The sequence below is a fragment of the Mobula hypostoma genome, chromosome 8 (assembly GCF_963921235.1).
Source record: "Mobula hypostoma chromosome 8, sMobHyp1.1, whole genome shotgun sequence".
NCBI lineage: Eukaryota > Metazoa > Chordata > Chondrichthyes > Myliobatiformes > Myliobatidae > Mobula > Mobula hypostoma.
In genome coordinates this window covers 56,044,231-56,066,873 of record NC_086104.1, presented here as the reverse complement: position 1 = coordinate 56,066,873, position 22,643 = coordinate 56,044,231, and the positions used below count along the sequence as shown (strand labels likewise).

Here is a 22,643-nt window from a genome sequence, read left to right as displayed (position 1 = left end):
TGGGTGGTAGAGAGGGGTTCTTCCTCTTCACTTTTTTCCCTTCTTGGCAGAGAAACCAGTAATTAGAGATTCTTGTACTAGAAACAGATCGAAAAAAAAATAGAGAGTAATTGAATACTGCAGAAGAAATTCTGCAGATGCTGGAAATCTGAAGCAACATAGACAAAATGCTTTAAGAACTCAGCAGGTCAGGCAGCATCCATGGAAATGAACCAACAGTAGATGATTCAGGCAGAAGAGTCTCAGCCTGAAATGTTGACTGTATGTTCATTTCCTTGGATGTTGCCTGACCTGCTGAGTTCCTCCAGCATTTAGAGTAATTAGGTAATACTTTATAAATAGTAATAGATTCTGGAAGCACTGTCCCAAACTTTTCTATTACAAGAATAAAAGTCCTCTCTACGTTATAATAGGGTTCTATTCCTGAGAGCTGTCTCTAATGCAAATAGTTCACAAGTTAGAAATGTGATTACGAGCCAAGCTCCAACATGGCAGAAAATGCTTGTAGCAGCTGGCCAATCTATACTGCCAAACTCCCACAACTTGTTCATATGTATGGGCAGTACATAAGTCTGGCATTTGTAAGATGGGGCAGACCCATAGGATAGAAGAAGCGAACAATGTCGTGAGAAATATTTATCTGCAAATGATTTCTATTTCAATTTTTATTTTGTAAATTATTGTGATGACATCAATGTACGTTCAAAATAACATCTAAAATTTTAATTTCATAGGGGGGTCCTAGTAAGCTTGCACAGAAGCATCTGAATGGGCTTTTTAACAGTATTGCATCTTTCTATCATCCATCTAATAATGGGAGATGGTTGGTAAGTACATTTTTATTTTCAGTACCATCTGTTATCTGTTTTAAAAAAAAACACACTTCAATCATGGTTGGCAAAATGCTGTCTGTTCAGTTGTTTGTTGATTTGAATGAATGTTCTGGACAGCTTGTGCCACCCATTTCACAGTAAATGAGCAAACTATTTCGGACACATGACTCAGGATATGTTGCAATCACTGAAATGCTATAACTGGTAATAGGAAGGGAACTTTTTTATGCAATAAGTTAAAAGGAGCTTGAAACACTATAGATGAAGTCTGACTAATTACTGTTCAAGACTTGATTAACATTTAAGTATTCTGCATTAAAACTCTTTACTCTTCAAATACCAATAATTTGCATGCTAGGTATAGGAAATGTGAAGTTTTGATATGATTTTTTTTAAGATGTTGAAACTAATTCTGATACAAATGTGCATGTTTTCAGAAGCAGTAGACAGCAGTGCCTGCTTTAATATGTGTACTTCTGTTTCGTAATTGAACATTAACCAGTCAGTAAAAGTCATTGGTGCAATCATGTAACAGATATATTTATGTTGCACCATGCCTGTAAATATTTGGTATTGAATGCCCTGACGAGTACATGGAGCATAACAGAGTGGCCTTTAGGTTTATATTCGTTGTAGGTTTTCTTAGTATACTAAATAAAAATAGATGCCTTGGATGTAACTAAAAATTTGGAAAAACCTAACTTTTCTATCTGGATAAATTATTCATAGCCTTGTTTACATTTTTAAATTTAATCTTTCAGACTGCTGTTAAATTTGGGGTATTATTCTGTAAGATCATTGATTGTAAATCAATTAACACTAACCTTCAGTGAATTTTTCTACTTTTGGAGTTTGGAAAATAATTTGTGCTTTTTGTTTGGTATCATTCCTGCCACCTTAACTCCATGGTCCTAGTTCCAAATTTGCAGATTGTGCTTCTGCAAGCAATTTTGACAGATTCTCAATATCAGCATTTCTCTGCGTATGCTGACTTAATGTTTCTAAATTATCGGTTTAATGAAAAGTGGCAAGAAACTTGAAACAGCATGAATTCTGCTTCAAAATTATTTGCCAACCTGGTGAAGATGCAACATAGGATCAGATGTAGCTTTAACAGCAGAAGCAGTGTGGGTCACAGTTAATAGATTGGTTCTGCAGTCATTAGTAGCTCTGGGCACTTAAACAACCATCTAAGGATGAAGCTTCATGAAGATTCAAGCTTAATAACAGTGGAGCACAACACCAGTGGAAATGACAACCATGTTAAGACAGAGGAGCTGAAGTCTCCACTGTTGCAGAAGCCATTCATCACCCAAATTGATTTATTCTACATGATTCTTAGGTACAGCTGCTTGTACTGGATATGGGGAGAGGCAATGTTCCCTGCTGAGTTATAATGGCTTGTATTCCAGAGCTGGTTATTTGACAAGTGAAGCTGAGGGAATAAAACATATTTTGCTAATTGTTCCTCAATCTCAAAAGTTAGGGAAGGGTGCTGTAACAAATGTTTGTCCAGGTTTCATTTACCTCATTCCATCCTTTTCCTTAAAAGCAAAATATTAGAAGGCCATGATTAAAAGGTTTATTGATGTAGATTAATTTCAAGAAATGTTGGCATTCTCTGAAAATTAGGTTAATTTATCTTTTATTTTTAGTTTTTCTGGTGTTCTGTACCACTTGTGATCAACTAAATTCTGGAGAAGAATAACAACCTATCTCAATTGTTTAGCTACAATAATTATGAAGTCTCAGTGTGGAAAGTAGGAGATTTCACCTGTTTTTGCTGGTATTAGAAGTACAAGCTCTGCTTCAGAATTAACAGTTGCTGTTTCATTTTCTCATTTTCCCCATGTTCTTTTAATACTTCTATGTAATATTCAAGGACGTTATAAATTTCAAGGACGTTATAAATTCTTCTTTATAATGTTCGAGTATTGGGACATTATAAGGAAATTAAAATGGAACTGAGTTACACAAGTCAATGACATTCATGGTGTATAATGTATTGGGATGGACTTGTATTCAATTGTTACTCAGTGCATTATGTTCATAAAGCTGCAGGTTGTATTCATCATTGCAATTTGCTAATTTAATTTTTTGGGTGACCCAATAAAAGATATTTGAGTTCATCGGATATTTTTGATCAAAACTTTTTTGTGTAGTCTATTAACATCTCTTGTATTTCCTCCTTTTCCCCATCCCACTCCATTACTCTTTCCCCTGTCCTGCCCTCTTTCTCCTATATCATATCCTTCCCACAGTTGTGAGTCATTAATGAGCTCATTTTTTGTAACAGATGAAATTGATGAAGTTGATACAACGTCTACCTACTAGTGTTGTTAGAAGACTACACAGAGAACGGTATAAAAAGACAACATGGTTAAACACTGTACCGGACAGCCACAAACTGACAGAGCAAGACATTACTGATTTTGTGGAAAGCATTAAACAGCCTGTAGTGCTTGCTATGTTCAGTAAAATTGGAAGTCTGGAGGCTGCTCAGGCTCTTCAAAATCTTGCTCTGATGCGTCCAGAGCTTGTCATCCCCCCAGTGCTTGAAAAGTAAGTAATAACTCGGGCTTTCCATGTTTAGTTGCTACTGTTGGCTTTGTTAAATGTATAACATTTGGGGAAATCAGTAACGTGATGCTGTTGTGAGTGTTTTTTGAAATCTGGTCTAACTATCTTAGGAGATAAATAGAATAACTTTGGAATGTAGTTAAATTTTATGCTTTAAAAACAGATTGCTGCATTTTGACAAAAGTGCTGTTGCCTGGTTGTGATAGCGAGTAATAGAGTACTAGAGCACAGAAATGGGCTTCGGCCCATCTAGTTTGTGCCAATTTGGTCTTCTAGTCCCATCTACCTGCACCCAGACACTCTGAGTGAAGAAGTTACCCCTCAGATTTCCCTTAAATATTTTATCTTTCACCCTAAACCTATGCGCTAGTACTTGTCTCACACAGTTTGAGGAGGAAAGGCCTATGAACTAGGGGACATTGTTTCAAGATTCAGGGGAGAAGATTTCGGATGAAAATGAGGAGAAACTTTTTCCCAGAGGGTGGTGAATCTGCGGAATTCTCTGCCCAGGGAAGCAGTTAAGGCTTCCTAACTAAATATATTTAAGAAACAGTTAGATAGGTTTTTACATAGTAAGGGAATTAAGGGTTATGGGGAAAAGGCAGGTAGATGGAGCTGAGTTTGTGGACAGATCAGCCATGATCTTATTGAGTGGTGGGGCAGGCTCGATGAACTAGATGGTATACTCCTCCTATTTCTTATGTTTTTAAACGAGATGGGGTCTTTCACTCGCAATCAAGTTTTAACTGAAAGTTGTAGGGATAGCTTTTGTGAAATTTAAAGATTAGGTTGTGGGAAGATGGTAGCAAATTATTTGTCCAGAAATAAAGCCCACTAATGAGAAGTGTAGTCTATTCATTATTTTGTGTTATTGTATTGACAAATTACATTAATTGAATTGAGAGTGTCCAATTGTAACTGTTCATTTGTTTTTCAGTAAATAATTTTTAGAATTAGTACATGATCGTGTTTAATCAGCCATTTTAATGTGTGTCTTCAAAAATCTTGAAAGCATTATACCAGTGTGTGGTGCACTGAATGGTGTGTCATACTGCAAATGGTCATTAAAGGAGAATATTTAAGGAAAAACCCAAGCCTCCAACACTGGCTTCAGACAATTATATTCATTGTTACAGTTGCAAGAAAAAGTTTGTGAACCCTTTGCAATTACCTGTTTTTCTGCATTATTTACTCACAAAATGTGGTCTGAGCTTCATCTAAGTCACAATAATAGACAAACACAATCTGCCTGAACTAATAACACGCAAACAATTGTACTACTTCGCGTCAATACTGAGTACATCATTTAAACAATCACAGTCTGGGTTCAAAGTATGTGAACCTCTAGGGCAATGCCTTCTACAAAAGCTATTTGGAGTCAGGTGTTCTAATCAATAAGATGAGATGGGAGTTGTGGGTTTGAGATGCTCTACCCTATAAAAAAGACACCACAAAGTCAAGTTACTGACAGAGCCTGCTCTTCTCCAGAAAGATGTGTTTATGTGATCAAAACAACTTTCAGAGGATCTTAGAAGAATTGTAGAGATGTAAGAAGCTGGAAAAGGCTACAAAAGCATTTCTAAAGATCTGCATGTTAGTCATTCCACAGTAAGAGAAATGGGCTACAAATGGAGGAAATTCAGTACTGTTGCCACTATCCCTAGGAGTGGGTGTCACACCAAGGGCACAACATGCAATGCTGAAGGAGGTGAAAAAGAACCCAAGGGTAACAACACAAGACCTGCAGAAATCTCTAAACCTGCCAAAGTCTGTGTCCATGTGTCCACTACAAGAAAAACACTGAACAAGAATGGTCTTCATGGAAGGACACCATGGAGGAAACCACTGATCTCAAAAAAAAACTCGAGTAAATCATCAATAGAAGAAAGTATGTGTTTTGTGATGACCAAGTCAGAATCTGGATCTTAACCCAATTGAGATGCTGTGGCATGACCTGAAGAGGGCTGTTCATGCGAGGTACCCCAGAAATATTAATGAACTAAAACAGTTTTTTGTGGAGGAATGGTCTAAAATTCCTCCTCACTGTTGTGCAAGTCTGTTCAGTAGTTACAGGAAATGTTTGGTGGAGGTTATTGCTACTAAAGGAAGTTCTACTAGTTATTAAATACAAAGGCTTTACGTACTTTTTCCAGCCTGTACTGTGAATGGTTAAACAATGTGTAAAAGGATCCAGTGCTTTCCCGGCTTATATGATGAATAAATTCTTCTTGGGCTTCAAGCGGGGTAAAGATATTGACTATAACCAATATGTCAATGACAAACTGCCATTTTCAGTATTCATCCCTGAAGAAGGTGGCAGAGCTTATCATCGAAACACTGCTTATAATCGATACCTTTACCTGGCTTGAGCCCGAGAAGGGTTTATTTGTGATTAAGCAGTGAGTTCAATAAAGACATGAAAAGTACAATTGTCAGTGTGTTATTAGTTTAGGCAGATTGTGTTTATCTATTATTGTGACTTGAATGAAGATCAGACAACATTTTATGAATAATTAATGCAAAAAAAAACACGTAATTGCAAAGGGTTCACAAACTTTTTCTTACAACTATATATGTGAGGAACCATGTGGTCACCTGCTCTATTATGGAAATTTGCTTAAACTCTCAAACATGATGAAATTTATCATTATGCTTGGGTATGATAAATCAACTTTATTTCTTTGTGTTATATTTGTTCACAACATGCAAGATTTGTGTTATTTTTGAAATGCAACATTTGAATTACTATACTCCATTTATTTCCTACTTTTTAGAACATATCCTGCATTGCAGACTTTGACAGAACCTCACCAACTTACAGCGACACTGAGCTGTGTGATTGGAGTTGCTCGCAGTTTGGTATCGGGGGGCAGATGGTTCCCAGAAGGCCCAACGCATATGCTTCCACTATTAATGAGAGCTCTACCTGGGGTGGATCCAAATGATTTTAGCAAGTGCATGGTATATTATACTTGGTTCTTAGATTCGTGGATAAACAAATGTAAAGTTACATATTTACCAAGGTGGTTTTATTTTAGCCAGATCTGGATGATAAATCGTTGACATTTTTCATTGACGATTGGGTATTATACATATCATACACTCTCATCTCATTAATCTTCTAGATTTTCAGAATGATATTAATATATGGATAGCATTTTGGTTTCAATGTTGTAAACTGAACTTGTATAATACCTTTTTTCCATGCAGATCACCTTCCAGTTTATAGCCACGTTTTCTACTCTTGTGCCTTTGGTGGACTGTTCATCTATTTTGCAAGAGAGAAATGATCTCTCTGAGGTAGGTTTGTTTAATACATTTTAACCACAAGCTTTCTCCTTTAAAACTACAATTTAAGTTAACAAAAGCACTGATAAAGTCAATAAACATAGACATTATAGCGTTTAAGCAGTTGTAGGATCCTTCAACCAAGAAACTAACCATTGTGTTCACACCAGCTTTTTATAGAGCTGTCTTCTTAGTTAATTCTTTTCCTTTGTTGTTGTCTTTATCTGACAACATTTTACATTTATCTTTGTTCAATTTTAATGCTGGAAAAATGAAAGTACACAGAGGACAGTCAGGATTTGAGTGTTTCCCTTTGCTCTGTTGAGGCCGAGTTGTGCTGAGTTTTTCCAGCATTTTGTGTGTGTTGCTTGGATTTCCAGCATTTACAAATTTTCTGTTGTGTGTGATGGTCTATGGGAATTCACAGGTCAGGGGTGAGTTGGGTTGAGGCAACTTTTACAGTTTTTAAAAAAAAACTGCTGTTACACTTAATTTTGGTTTGATGAATTTTCTTTTGGCTGGGCTACTTGCATGGATCTGTAGCTCAGCAAAAGTCAGCTTCTTCATTTGCAGAAGAACCTTGACAGAAAATTAGCAGAGGTTGGGAGGCAAAAGGCAATTATTGGCATCGTAATTTTCAGTTAACTGAAATCAGAAAACCATTGAAGTTCGATTCTGTTGAAGTAATATTGGTGCCCTTTTCTGTTTTAGGTAGAAAAGCAACTTTGCTCAGCAACAGCAGAATTTGAAGATTTTGTTCTTCAGTTTATGGACAGGTATTTTTCAAGGGTTCATTAAAAGTTTCACAGAAATCATTTGCCATTGGAGTTGTGGAAAAATGTTTATAGTATTTATTGGATTCTGGTTAATTGGGACACATCAGGACTTGTACATTTTGGTCTAATTAACAGCTGCCCCAATTAGCTGAAGTTTCGTAGAAGTAGTTAAAAATGCATAAAAAAGGCAAACTACCATTTAATGGAGTAACAATTTGAGCATTTAAATAAATAGAACTAACTAGAACAAGAATAATACAACTACAGTACTATAAAACTGTAGTTCCTAATAGTTATCGATGGAGAAATTTGTCCAGTGTACCTTTTCGTGTTCTTTTGATTGATTGTAATTGAACACAGTCAGCACAGACACCTAGTCCAGATAATGGACTGCCTTCATACAGTTCTTTTGATAGTTATATCCTCTTAATCTTCATTTACATTGTAACATTAAAGATGATAGTCAGTAATTTCAAATTCTTCATAGTTTCTAACTTGTTGAACTAGTGAAATCATTTAACAACCTTAGAAAATAGCAAAGCAGAGTGTGGAGCTTTACCTCCAGCCAAGCCAAAGGCATTGTTTTAAGATTTTAAGTGCTTGATTGATATTGTAAAAGCTATAATTAAAATACATTTTTTTAAATTGCAAGAATATTTAAGAATGTTTTAAATAAAACTGTAGGGGAGTAACATCTTCCCATCTCCAGTCTGAGAGTTCCTGTTGAAATTTAATTCAGACAAGTGTGAGATTTTGCACTTCAGTAGAACCAACCAGGGTAGGTCTTACACAGTGAATGGTAGGGCACTGAGATGTGGGTTAGAACAAAGGGATCTGGGAATACAGGTCCATCATTTGTTGAAAGTAGTGTCACAGGTAGAGGGGATGGTAAAGAAAACTTTTGGCATATTGACCTTCATAAATCAGTGTATTGTGCACATGAGATGGGATAATATGTTGAAGTTGTATAAGATGTTGGTGAGGCCTAATTTGGAGTATTGTGTACAGTTTTGATCACTTATCTACAGGAAAGATATAAATAAGGTTGGAAGAATACAGAGTACAAATTTGCAAGGGTGTTGCCGGTTTTGGAGGACCCACGTTATAAGGAAAGATTGAATAGGTTAGGACTTTATTGCTTAGAAGAATGAGAAGAGATTTGGTAGAGGTAGTCTCCAAAATTATGAGGGGTGTAGATTAGATAAATACAAGCAGGCTTTTTCCTCTGAAGTTGGTTGGGACTACAACCAGAGGTCATGGCTTAAAGGTGAAAGTGAAATGATTAAGGGGAACACGAGGGAAAACTTCACTCAAAGGATTGTGAGTGTGGAATGAGCACAAGTGGTGCATATGAGCTCAATTTCATTGTTTAAGAGAAAATGGATAGATACATGGTAGTAGGGGTATGGAGGGCTGTAGTCCTGGTGCAGGTTGGAAGGAGTAGGCAGTTTAAATGCTTCTGGCATGGACTTGATGGGCCAAAGGGCCTGTTTCTGTGCTCTACTTCTCTCTAACTTTATGACTGGGGTTTGCACCCTGCACAAGGAGTGATGATCAAGGGTTTGAAGAGATTGGTTCTCACAGTGCAATGCAAGATGGAAGGAGGAATGACAGATATGTCAGCATGCCAGTTAGCATTTCTCATATGTTTACTGGGACTGTGTCAATCTAGGATTTATTTGAATTGCAGCTCCTTAACACTTGGAATCAGTGGCCATTCACATTGTATTTTGGTTACTGTCCTTGGAAATAGTACAAGATACAGAGCTATGAGAGTTGTAATCGTATTAAGGACACCATATGGATTTGATAGACTGATATTCAGGAGGTGCTGAAGAAAGAATTCAGAGTTAGGTAGAAAGCTGAAAGGCAGGACCCCAAGGGTAGTAATCTCTGGATTGCTGACTATGCCACGTGCTAACAAGTGCAAGAATAGCATGATCTGGCGTATTAAATCGTAGCTGAGAGACTGGTGTAGGGGGCAGGGATTCAGATTGCTGGATCTTTGGGGCCTCTTCTGGGGGAGGTACAACCTGTACAAAAAGGACGGGTTACACCTGAACCCAAAGGGGTCCGATATCCTAGTGGGCACATTTAATAGCGTTATTAGGGAGGGTTTAAACTAATTTGGCAGGGGGACGGAAACTGGAGTGGTAAGGTTGAGGAAGGAGAAAACAGAAATTAATCAAAGATAGCGTGCAACAGAGACTTTATAGAAAAAACAGGCAGGAGGTGAGGCTTAATCATAGCCATTGGCATGAGTTACAGGGAAATAGAGGCATGGCGCAGTTAAAACAGAAAGCAACAAATACTGGACAAAGAGTGTTGAATTTGAATGCACACAGCATAAGGAATAAAATGGACGATCTTGAAATTTAGCTACAGATTGGCAAATATGACGTTGTGGCCATCTCTGAAACTTGGCTGCAGGATGGCCGCCATTGGGAGCTGAATGGCCCAAGGATATATGGTATATTGGAAAGATAGGTTAGTAGGCAGAGGAGGTATGTGGTTCTGTGCATAGGAAATAATATTAAATCATTGGAAAGAGATGACATAGGATTGGAAGGTGTAGCGTCTCTATGGGTTGAATTAAGAAATGGCAAGGGTAAAAGGACCCTAATGGCAGTTGTCTACAGGTCTCCAAACAGCAGCGGGGATGTGGATTACAAATTTCAGCAAGAGATAGAAAAGGTGTGTCAGAAAGGCAATGTCATGATAATCGTTGGGGATTTTAACATGAAAGTGGATTTGGGAAAACCAGGTCGGTACTGGACCTCGAGAGAGAATTTGTAGAATGTCTAAGGGATGGCTTTTAAGAACAGCTTGCTGTTGAGCCCACTAGGAGATCGGCTGTGTTGATTGGGTGTTGTGCATGATCCAGAGGTGATAAGAGAGCTTAAGGTTAAGGAACCCTAAGGGAACAGTGATCACAATATGATCGCGTTCACATAGAAATTTGAGAGGGGAAAAAATAAAATGCAATGTGTTCGTATTTCAGTGGAATAAAGGAAATTACAATAGCATGAGAGGGGAGCTGGCCAAAGTTGACTGGAAAGGGACATTTGCAGGAAAGACAGCAGAGCAGCAATGGCTGGAGTTTCTGCGAAAACTGAGGGAAGTGCAAGAGAGATATATTCCAAATAAGAAATTTTCAAAAGGAAGAAGGATACTGTGGCTGACAAGTGAAGTCAGAGCCAAAGTAAAAGCAAAAGAGAGGGCATACGAAGAAGCCAGAGCTAGTGGGAAGATAGAGGATTGGGAAGCTTTTAAAAACTTGTAGAAGGAAACTAAGAAGGTCATTTGGAAGGAAAAGATGAATTGTGAAAGGAAGCTGGCGACTAATATCAAAGAAGATACTTGAAGCTTTTTTAAGTACATAAAGGGTAAAAGAGAGTTGAGGGTAGATATAGGACAAATAGAAGATGACGCTGGAAATATTGTAATGAGAGACGCAGAGATGGCAGGGGAACTGAATGTGTATTTTGCATCAGTCTTCACAGTGGAAGACATCTGCAGTATACTGAACATTCAAGAATGTCGGGGAAGTGAAGTAGGTGCAATGAAAATTACAACTGAGAAGGTGCTCAGGAAGCTTAATAGTCTGAGGGTAGATAAACCTCCTGGGCCTGATGGAATGCACCCTTGGGTTCTGAAGGAAGTAGCTGGAGAGATTGCAGAGGCATTAACAATAATCTTTAAGAATCGATAGATTCTGGCATTGTACTGGATGACTGGAAAATTGCAAGTGGTACTCCACTGTTTAAGAAGGGCGGGAGGTAGCAGAAAGGAAACTATAGACCTGTTAGCCTGATATCAGTGGTTGGGAAGTTGTTGGAATCAATGTTAGGGATGAGATAACAGAGTACCTGGAGGCACATGACAAGATAGCCAAAGCCAGCATGGTTTCCTGAAAGGAAAATCATGACTGACAAACCTCCTGCAATTCTTTGAGGAAATTACAAGCGGGGCAGACAAAGGAGATGTAATAGATGTGGTGTACTTGGATTTTCAGAAGGCCTTTGACAGGATGCTGCTCATGAGGCTGCTTAGCAAGATAGGAGCCCATGGAATTACAGGGAAGTTACTAACGTGGGTGGAGCATTGGCTGGTCAGCAGAAAACAGAGTGGAAATAAAGGGATCCTATGCTGCTGGTTGGGACCGCTGCTTTTTATGATGTATGTCGATGATTTGGACTATGAGATTAATGGACGTGGCTAAATTTGCCGCTGATACAAAGATAGGTGAAGGAGTGGGTAGTGTTGAGGAAACAGAGAGCATGCAGAGAGATTTTGATAGTTTAGGGGAATGGGCAAAGAAGTGGCAAATGAAATACTATGTTGGAAATTGTATGGTCATACACTTTGATGGAAGAAATAAGCGGGCAGACTATTATTTAGATGGGGAGAGAAATGAAAATGCAGAGATGCAAAGGGACTTGGGAGTCCTTGTGCAAGATACCCTAAAGGTTAACCTCCAGGTTAAGTGGGTTGTGAAGAAGGCAAATGCAATGTTGGCATTCATTTCTAGAGGTATAGAATATAAGAGCAGGGATGTGATGTTGAGGCTCTATAAGGCAGTCGTGACACCACACTTGGAGTATTTGTGCAGTTTTGGGCTCCTTATTTTAGAAAGGATATACTGACATTGGAGGGGATTCAGAGAAGATTCATGAGAATGATTCCAGGAATGAAAGGATTACAGTATGAGGAACGTCTGACAGCTCTTGGACTGTATTCCCTGGAGTTCAGGAGAATGAGGGGCAATCTCATGGAAACATTCCGAATGTTAAAAGGTCTGAACAGATAAGATATGGCAAAGTTATTTCCCATGGTTGGGGATTCTAGGACAAGAAGGCAGGACTTCAGGATTAAAGGATGTCCTTTTAGAACTGAGATGCAGAGAAATTACTTTAGTCAGAGGGTGGTAGATCTGTGGAATTTATTGCCACGAGTGGCTGTGGAGGTTAAGGCATTGGGTGTATTTAAGGCAGAGACAGGTTCTTGACTAGCCAGAGCATCAAAGGGTATGGGGTGAAAGGTGGGGAGTGGGGATGACTGGAAAAATTGGATCAGCCCATGATTGAATGGCGGAGCAGACTGGATGGGCCAAATAGCCTCCTTCTGCTCCTATATCGTATGGTCTTTTATTAGGACTTTACAGATGGAGACTGCCAAAACATTCAAACTGACCTTCAGTGGTTTTATGGGTGATTGGGCCAAAATGCTTGAGATGGTGAAACAATTGGTAGAGTAACTTATAAATTTTATGTACTTTCCCATTTCTGGGGTGGCTGTTTGAAGCAGATCTTAGAGTTTTCTATTCTCAAGCCATTTTCTTATTTGTTTGGATCCCTGAAGCTTTTGATTTTAATCAGTAGCTAAGGTTGTATGACCTTGATTTGAATAAGACATCTGGAAACCCAGGTCAATTTCAGCATAAGATGCATGGAACTCCAAAAATAAACGCTTTTGGTTTGGCGAAGATTTTTGAGATTGTTAGCAAGTTTATCCTGCTTTATTCCATTGCTTTATTGCAATAAAATACTTTGGATATGTAATTACTTTTTTTTTCCTCTTTTGAATATAGGCACTGCATTTAACATCATTTCAATTTACTTCTAAGTGGTAATTAACCACTCCATAATAACGACCTTAAAGATCACTTTCCTCTATTTTCAGTACTTTGGATTAAATGCTACCCGTCTTTCATAATTGATCCATTTTTGAGATTTTGGTATTCTCCTCTTACCCATAAGTATACTTGAGTTGAGCTGTGGTTTTGCTATATTTCTAATGGAGAAATTGGGGAAAGACTTTGTTTGCTGAAATGGAATGTGTGAATTGAAATCTGCATATTGTTGTGTTTCAATTGTGGTTTATTTGAATTTAGGTGCTTTGCACTGATTGAAATTAGCACTCTGGAACAAACCAGAGAGGAGACAGAAACTGAGAAGATGACTCATGTGGAAAGCTTAGTGGAACTGGGGCTTTCCTCAACTTTCAGTACTATTCTCACACAGTGTTCCAAAGAAATTTTTCAGGTACATGGATTAATATCTACATTATATTGATAATCAACACTTAGTGGCCACTTTATTAGGTACACCTGCTTGTTAATGTAAATGTCTAACCAGCCAATCATGTGGCAGGAGCACAATGCATAAAAACATGCAGCTATGGTCAAGAGATCCTGTTGTTCAAAATCAGGGAGGGAATGTGATCTAAGTGACTTTGATCATGGATTGATTTTTGGTGCTAGATCAGGTAATTTGAGCATCTTAGAAACTGCTGATCTCTTGAGATTTTCACACACAACAATCTCTAGTGTTATGTGGGGGGAAAATGCCTTGATGATGAGAGGGGGCAGAGGAGAACTGCCAGACTGATTCAAGATGACAGGAAGGCAACAGTAACTCAAATAACCCATATTACAACAGTGGTGTGCAGAAGAGCATCACTGAATGCATAACGTGTTAATCCTTGAAGTGGATGGGCTACAGCAGCAGAATACCATGACTGTATACTCAGTGAGTACTGCAGTAAGTCTGTTAACTTACCTGCGCATCAGAAGCCACTTCCTTTTGAGATGTGAGGATTGGCCTATGTAAGGAGCATTGCAGTCCCTCCCACTAACTTCCCTTTAGCTGATGACGTCACGGTCCCAGTAGAGTTTAACTGTAGCATGTAATAACCATGAGGTCTCTCTTCGCCATGGACCAGGTAGATGAGGGTGGTGCGGGAACAGTTAACAGTGGGGGGTGTGCTGCAGTAAAGAGGGCCCAGTGCACATTTTAGCTAAGTAGTTATCACTGTGTGTATGTTTAGTATCTGTTTTGTCCTGCCACTTAAGGACTCAGTTTAAATAAGTATCTGCAACCAAGTTTAGCTTGAAGAGCTTAATGGATATTTAGTGTCTTTTTTTGGTCTTGTAAATAAATAGTTATCCTGCTAACCTGATCTCCCGCGACGGTATTGGTGGTGTCACTTTTTTCTGTTGATAATAATTAATTATTTAGAATAAAATTGACTGCAAAACTATATCTGCAGTATAGATTCCAGTTTTTACAAATGCATGTAGATCACTCTTTGGAAGTTATCACTCATTTAGAACTGAGTGACATGAGGAATTTGCGCTTTTCTTGCTCTTCACTGATTGAGTATTGTAAGATGGTGAGTTTTCGTTGCTTCCACAACAGCAGGTAAGCTGGTTTTAATATTTGTGACTGATATCAAGCTTGCTTTTTAACATTGTAATGTCAATTTGGACATTTTCTGTATATCTAGATTGGCATCAAAATTATTTGCTTGTTTAACTGAAAATGGTGTGGGTACATTCCACTGTGTAATGTCTGGAGTTTTTAGTGTTTTCTGTAGAAATTTGTGAAATAGTGTATTTGGAGGAAAAGAAAATGCAAACAAGCAACATGCTTTTGGTGAAATTTTTTGAAAATGTAATAATTGTTTATCCATTATAATTTTAGGTTGCCTTGGACAAGGTGTTTAATTTTGCTACAACAAATATTTTTGAAACTCGAGTGGCTGGCAGGATGGTGGCAGACATGTGCCGGGCAGCATCGAAGGTATTGGATTTCTAGAATTCGTATGATAGACATATGGATGAAAATGTGATATAACATTTTGAACATTTATTCATTGTAAAATGCATTTAAAAACTAAAATTACACAATTGGTTTTGAAGTATTTGTATAGGATGTAATTAAATTGCTGAAAGAGATGATGAGTTAAATTTTTTTTAGGTCCTATAAGTATCTGTTCAAGGCAACCTTGTTTAAAACTTTTTTGAATTTAAAGCTGAGGTAGGTAACATGAAAATGACTTTTTAGTATTTATCTTTTTCAAACCAAAACTGAATTCCAATATCAGTTATTTGTTCTTGTATACTTAAGCTAATTCATTATCCTGCCTATTCAGGTTTTAAGTCTATTGCCGAGATAGATTCATTCTACATTTGGTTATCATCCTCCCTGTTACCCCTCAAAATTCCTTTGTCAGCCACTACCTAACTCTGCTACACTTAGCCTTGATTAGATAGGATCTGTTTTTTCTGTTCTTATAGAAGTGTCCCATTACGAGACTGCTGTTAAATGCTACTGAAGCTTTTATAAGAGTGTTTTTGGGTCATTTGCATATTTTTTTCTATGGTGATGAAAACTGCATTTCATCCTTATTCCATGGGATGGTATTGCATGGTGTAGAAAGCCATCAGTACATGATTTTTCTTTTATCCAGATGAATTACACATCACTGCAGCATTTGTGATTTTTGCATAGCTTCTGTTCTTTTTTTTAAATACTTACAAAAAACAATGAAATCAGCAAGAACATATAAGCTCAGACATGTGTAAAAATAAAATAAGAAAAAAAAGGGACATAACATTAGAGGGATGCCTATTGTACAAAGTGCTCAAAAGTGCTAAACATTAAGTCTCAAATGAGGGCTGTGAGAAATCAGCTGGGGGGAAATTATTCATCTGCCCCTGTCCTCGTCTAGGTAGGCAAGAAATGGATGCCAGATAGCTGAAAATGTTATAATTGAATTGGTTCTCAAGAACCCAAGTCTTCATCTGTATGACTGAGATCATGTCAGCCACCCATCTCCGAAAAGAAGGGGGAGAGGGTGATTTCCATTCCCTCAAGATAAATCTTTTGGCGACAGTCATCCCCGGCATCAGAGACTGTTGTATGGTTGTAGGGAAGCATAGAGTGGATTGCGAACAGCCAAAGATGGCGAGACCAGCTTCCAAGGGAAAGGTTCTTTTATAGGCCTTTGAGTACCAGTCAAATATTTTGGACCAAAATCCAGTCAGTGATGGGCAAAACCAAGAGGTGTGTGACAATGTGCCCTCCGTCCCTTGACATCTATCACACATTGACGAGACAGAAGGGTAAATCCTGTGCAACCTGAGTTTAGAATAGTGAAGACGATGGACAACTTTAAACTGGATCAATTGGTGTCTGCTGTTAGCAGAGCAAGCCTGTATCATAGACAAATTCTTGTCCCAGGCAGCTTCAGATAGTTCAATGCCTAATTCCTCTTTCCAGGCCTCCCTGATCTTCACAGTAGAGGCTATAGTACAACCATCGAACAAACGTACAAACTTAGAAACAAGGTGCTTGGAGTCAGGAGGATTCTTTAAGATATCAAAAAAAATATGTTTCCCTGGAAGGGTTTCAAAATTACAAATCTTGGATTGAATGTAGTGTCTAATTTGTAAGTAACGAAGGAAGGGCGAATGAGAAAGCTCAAATTTCTCTTTCAGCAGACTAAATGTTGCAATCGCATAGCTTCTGTTCTTTGAATAGTTTGTTGAACACCCAAAAGGATTTTTCCCAATATTTAGAGTGATCTAAGGAACATTTGCTGATTGTTTATGTTCTGTTATTCCAGTTGTTCCAAATATGCATTCAGTGGGTTCCATTATTAGAATAATGTTTGGTGTTTTTATATGGAATTGTTTGAAAAGCCCTGCGCTTTGTCATTATATCCTTGTTAGGTAAAAACATTCAAATATGATATACTCTGGAATTGATTGTTATTTTTTTTTTCTAGTGTCGACCCGCCACAGCTTTGAAACGATTTGTGCCACATTGCTGCAATGTAATAGCTCAACTAACCATCAGTAAGCATTGCAGCTTTAACATGGTGACTGTAATCACATGATTTAATGGAGAAATTAAACTCAAGTGTTGTAAGGTTCATTATAAATTGGTATGAAGAATAATGGATCCTGGTATAAATTGCTCGAAGATGAGTGCAAACTTGGATTAGCATAGACTTATATTTAGCATGTATTCAATTCCTTTCCTGCTTTAAGGAAGCATCTCAATTGAAGAGAATATGTTTGTAGCCACAAGTTTCTTATCGCCAGAGATTTCCACTACGGACTCTATTTTATTTTGAGATCTCAGTTCATGCTGTGATGACTGAACAAATTTTTAAATTATAGAATGAAAGCATTTAAGTATTGGCTCTGTGTCAATGTTAACCTTACTAATATTTTGAAATGTTTTGCTTGGGTTGCTGACCCTTTTACTCCATATTCTCTTCAATTTTGTTTTCGTACTATTTTATTTTTTTTAAGTTTATGTGTAAACTTGTTTGTTTTCAGTTTTTACTGTGGACTGTCAAACTGATTTTGATGTTGTGGTGAACTGTACAAATTTAGTTTTAAGTATCAAATTCTGAAAATGGTAAATGCTACAATTCAAATTAATTCAATTATAAATTAGCCTCTGAGCTGGTTCTCCCAATTATTAGAATGTCTAAATCTGTTTTTGAACATTACTTGAGATTTCTGTCAATTTTCCAGTTAATTTATTTTGAAGACACCACTTTGACCAAGTCTCAAGCCTGTTTGACTGAATATTTGACAAAAAGACCTTTCAATTGAGCTGAAGATTTTGTTGGACATTGCATTGTAAAAGAATCCAGATCAATCCTTGGGTCTTTGTATTGTTAGTCTAATAACAATATCATTTAGAAATTATGTGATGAATTTAAAAAAAAATCACCTGTATCCTCCATAGGAAGGGAAAAACTGAATTTTCAAGAAGTTGTTTCATTAATCTTGCAATCTTGTTCAGAAATTATAGTGATGAATGTGGATTTTTTTGTGTGTGTGTGTGTTTGTTTATATATATGTACGAGGGGTAATTGATAAGTTTGTGACCTAAGGTAGAAAGAGTCAATCTTAGAAAACCTAGCACATTTATTTTTCAACATAGTCCCCTCCTACATTTACACACTTAGTCCAGCGGTCGTGGAGCATACCGATCTTGGACTTCCAGAAAGTGTCCACAGCAGGGGTGAATGATAAGTTCGTGGCCTAAGGTAGAAGGAGATGAGTTCTTAACTTCAAAATTTCTGCATAATCACTCAAAGAGTTGAACTGCATGTGCATGTAACGAGAGCTGTATAACTCATCTCCTTCTACCTTAGGCCACAAATTTATCAATCACCACTGCTGTGGGCACTTTCAGGAAGTCCAAGATCTGTATGCTCCACGACCGCTGGACTAAGTGTGTAAATGTAGGCGGGGACTATATTGAAAAATAAGTGTGTTAGGTTTTCTAAAATTGACTCCTTCTATCTTAGGCCATGAACTTATCAGTTACCCCTCGTATGTGCATACATATGTGTGTGCATGTATACGTGTGTGTGTGTGTGTGTGTGTGTGTGTAAATATGTACGTGAAAAGAAATTACAAAATATGTAGTTAAGATTTAATGGATGTAGTTTGTGGAGCTTGTTTTAATTGATCTGGTAACGAGAGAAGATCTAGCTTGACATATAGAATTAAATGTAATTTGACACTTTATGAAACCCATTGAGTTGGAGAGTAAAAGAAAAGGCAGGAGTAACAAAAAATTTCTCAGGCTATTAAAGTGTGATCAGTTGCTTTCATTCACATCTGTGATGTGACTGTTTCACATCTTGAAGTCAGATCAATAGTAACGTGCTCATGACACAACTGGGCTATTTTTGATGTTTAAGCGTAACTGAAAGAACAAGTTGGCATGGCAGGCATAATGTCAGGTGCTGCTGAGAGGAAGAAATTGCAAGCTGGAAGGGAAGAAAGCATGATCCTTAATGTGGTTATCAACTTTGTCCCCTATAGAAATTCTGATCAGTGATTGACTGAAAATCTACATATTTGGGTGAAAAGGTGCATAAAATATTAAGACGTATCAGGATTATTTTTCATTCTTTATAGATGATGATGTATTGCAGGAACAAGAGTTGGATAAGGAACTGTTATGGAATCTCCAGCTGTTATCAGAGGTAAAATTAACAAAGTTCAAAATAAATTATATTCAAGGAAGTGAAAAACTTGAAATATGAAGGTGATTTGTCCCCTTTTATGACAAATGACACATTTTTATGCTTTTGATTTTTCCCCCCTTTTGGCTTAATTTATTTCAATGCTTGCTTTATACTTCTTGTGTTCTTCTGTATTACTCATTTGCAATTTTTGATTGAGAAACTGTAGCAACTACTCTTCTCGTATTACGTTCCACTAGAAGTTTTCTTATGCCAGGAACATATCAAAGCTGGAAGGAGACATTATCTCCACAGCATAAACTTGGTTAATTTTCATTCCAAAGCAGTGTTTAACAGATACTGCAAATACTAATTCCATGCTAGCTAAGGTTAATGCAGCATATAAATTTATTTTTTCAGGTTACACGTGTAGATGGTGATAAATTGCTACAGTACAAGGATCAACTTATAAACATTCTGCACCGAACACTACACCTAAAGTGTAAGCAAGGATATACTCTGGCTGGAAATTTGTTACATCATCTCCTTCGTTCAACTACATTAATCTATCCAAAAGAGTACTGTAGTGTACCAGGTGGTTTTGATAAACCATTCACAGAGTACTTTCCCATTAAGGTATATTATTTATTAATGGATATGATAAAATGTTATTTTCTGACTTTTGTATTATGCTCCGGCAAAATAACTTAAGCCTTTTTCCTATCTAAGCATCACATGCAGATAGAAGTTCTGTTGTTTTGAAATTTTATTCAAATAATATGCTATGTTTCCCTTTGTCCTCTCTTGACCCAAAATATGTCCATAGGATTGGGCAAAGCCAGGGGATCTGTGGAAACTGGGTATTCAGTGGCATGTTCCTTCGGAAGAGGAGATAACTTTTGCCTACTACTTGCTGGATAACTTCCTTCAACCTGAGCTTTCCAGACTCAAACGCTGTGCTGTTGGAGAAACAGAAATGTCAAGGTTTGTTATAATATTGATGAAAATATATTGGGAACAGCTAGAGGTAAGGATGGACTAATGGAAAAAAATATATTCTCATTTCATTGTGTTTTTGGTTGGAGTTACTTTCATTCTGGCAACCTAATAATTTTATTCTGGATACCCTAACTTCAGCATGTACTTTGCATATCATCTGTGTTTTCCATTGAGATCTAATGATTTTAGTTGGCTAATAAATTTGTGGGAATGAACCTGTGAACATGAAGCATGTAATTGTTTGACTTAAGTTCTATCATATGCAAACTAAATGCAATGTACAAGAGTGCAATGTTTTCAGCAAGACAAATAAAAAATGTAACATCAAAAAGTAGACTGGGGTAGTGCTAGGAAGTTTCAGTGTCTAGTGCTGACTGTTTCTGGGCACATAGTATTCGTGTAAGAGTTTTAATATTCACATAAGAGGTGCTTTGTTTCTGAACTATTTTGCATATATAAACATATTAAGAAATATTGAATGAGTTTGAAATTTGTCGACAGCCTAATATTAATATTGTTGCCTTTTTATAATCTACATGGAGAACATCAAATATAAAACTGCTTTTAATTACCTGATAGATACTGACGTCACTTTGTCTTATGAGGGAGAGTTTATAGGTTTTGCATCTTCACACTCTGGTCCATTGTTTTCTGCCTTGATCTCTCTGCCCACTTAGTTTTAGCTCCCATATAATCAGCATCTGTTTCTAAGTGTCTCAGTTTTCCATTCCGTATAGCTCAAGACCCATTGTGACACCTAGTTGTTTCTTCAAAAACATGTTACTTTCATTCGCATTTATATTGTGATCAGATCCCAATTTGTGTATCAGTGACTTGACCCTCTGCTTTCTTACTGAATTAATTTGAAAGCCTGACGATTTTTGTTCTTTTTTTTTAAGATACCATTTGTATCCTCTCAAATCTTTTATGATCATCTTTCAATCATCTGCTTTTAGACTCATAGAACACTGATGCAGGTCCTTTAACACAATTTGTCCATGCCAATCAAGATGCCTACCTGAGCTTGTCTCATTTGCCAGCATTTGGCCTATATCCATTTCAACCTTCCCTATGCATTTTGGCTTATAAATATATTTTAAATGTCACAATTGTGTCTACCTTACACTTCCTATGGCAGCTCATTCCATTTACCCACCGTAGTCTGTGTGGATAAGCTCGTCTTCTCTGGCCCATCTACATCTTGCCTCTCCCAGCATAATCTCTTCCTCTTCCATAATATATCCTCTTCCTGGACCTTGCCACTATTGTCTAGCTGGATGAGACCACATGTGTCTAATTCCACTTTGATGTCTCCATTTATACATAGTGAATTACCTGCTTCTGCCCTGATAGAGAATGTATTTTTAAGTCGAAGTGGTTTGGGATTGAGGGGGAAAGTATTCAAAAATCTCGAAGGAAAAAACAATTTTAATGTTAAAATGTAAGTATTTAGAGAACTGCTAACTTAAGGCAAATATCTAAATTCCGATAATGTAACTACTTCCACCTTTCTCTCTAGGGATGATATTCACCAGAGTTTGTGTATTGTACAGAACTGCCTGATGGGCTCAGGGAGCCTGTTGCCTTTCCTTGGTGGTGACCCCATATCTGACTTGTAAGGAAATTTGGTGTTGAATATAAATTGTGTTTTGTGTATATGAATTTTATTGTTTACTATTTCCATATATTCTTTTGAATCTGTTTCTTTTTCTCATGGATTTGAACATAGGAAGGCATCATACTGAAATCATGTTCTTACTTTCTACCGCATTTCAGTATGAGTTGGGTGTCATCACTTGGAGCAATCCATGTTTTTCCGACTCAGTCTAGTCAGAAAGTAGGCTAATTGTAGTGACTTGAATACTAAAAACATTTTGCTCTGGCATGCCAGGCTGTTCCTTGAGCTCACATGGTTAAATTTTTCCCAGAAATATTTTGGAAAATTAAAGCTCAAATGCTACATTGAGTGTGCTTGGAAATTTTAAAGCAAAAGTGCTTTTTAAAGTGGAGTTTCTTGGAAAGCGCAAGATTATTAGTATCCTTTGCAAGTGGAGTACACAGAATAATTTGAAATTTTATTGAAATATCCAGATTAGTATACAAATGATCTACAATTACATATTTTAATATTTTGTTCCACTGTATACTTTATGAATACAAAGGAATTACAAAATTAACAATTACCAAATAAATGTAATAACAATTACAAACTTAATCTGTAATCAGCAGTACCACCTTGTTAACATTCTCCTTTTAAATCTTTTTATTAAATAAGTATACAAAAAGGTAAGCCATATAGACACTAATACATTGTTAGAATATAATAAAATTACAGAAGATGTTAATACAAAAAAAAATACTACAAACAAATGTAATTTAAACA

General features: G+C 37.1%; 1 protein-coding gene across 3 annotated transcripts in view; it reads left to right on the top strand.

Annotated features, from left to right (window-relative positions):
* Window positions 1-22,643, top strand: part of LOC134350545 (proteasome activator complex subunit 4-like) — a 149,056-nt gene that overhangs the window by 36,575 nt on the left and 89,838 nt on the right. For all 3 annotated transcript variants that reach the window (XM_063055875.1, XM_063055874.1, XM_063055876.1), the window contains 12 exons: window positions 735-827; window positions 3,130-3,395; window positions 6,188-6,374; window positions 6,624-6,717; window positions 7,417-7,477; window positions 13,371-13,521; window positions 14,962-15,060; window positions 17,051-17,120; window positions 19,215-19,282; window positions 19,682-19,897; window positions 20,088-20,245; window positions 21,780-21,875. In XM_063055875.1, the coding sequence (XP_062911945.1) occupies window positions 735-827; window positions 3,130-3,395; window positions 6,188-6,374; window positions 6,624-6,717; window positions 7,417-7,477; window positions 13,371-13,521; window positions 14,962-15,060; window positions 17,051-17,120; window positions 19,215-19,282; window positions 19,682-19,897; window positions 20,088-20,245; window positions 21,780-21,875 (1,559 nt within the window). The remainder of the gene's footprint in view (window positions 1-734; window positions 828-3,129; window positions 3,396-6,187; window positions 6,375-6,623; window positions 6,718-7,416; window positions 7,478-13,370; window positions 13,522-14,961; window positions 15,061-17,050; window positions 17,121-19,214; window positions 19,283-19,681; window positions 19,898-20,087; window positions 20,246-21,779; window positions 21,876-22,643) is intronic.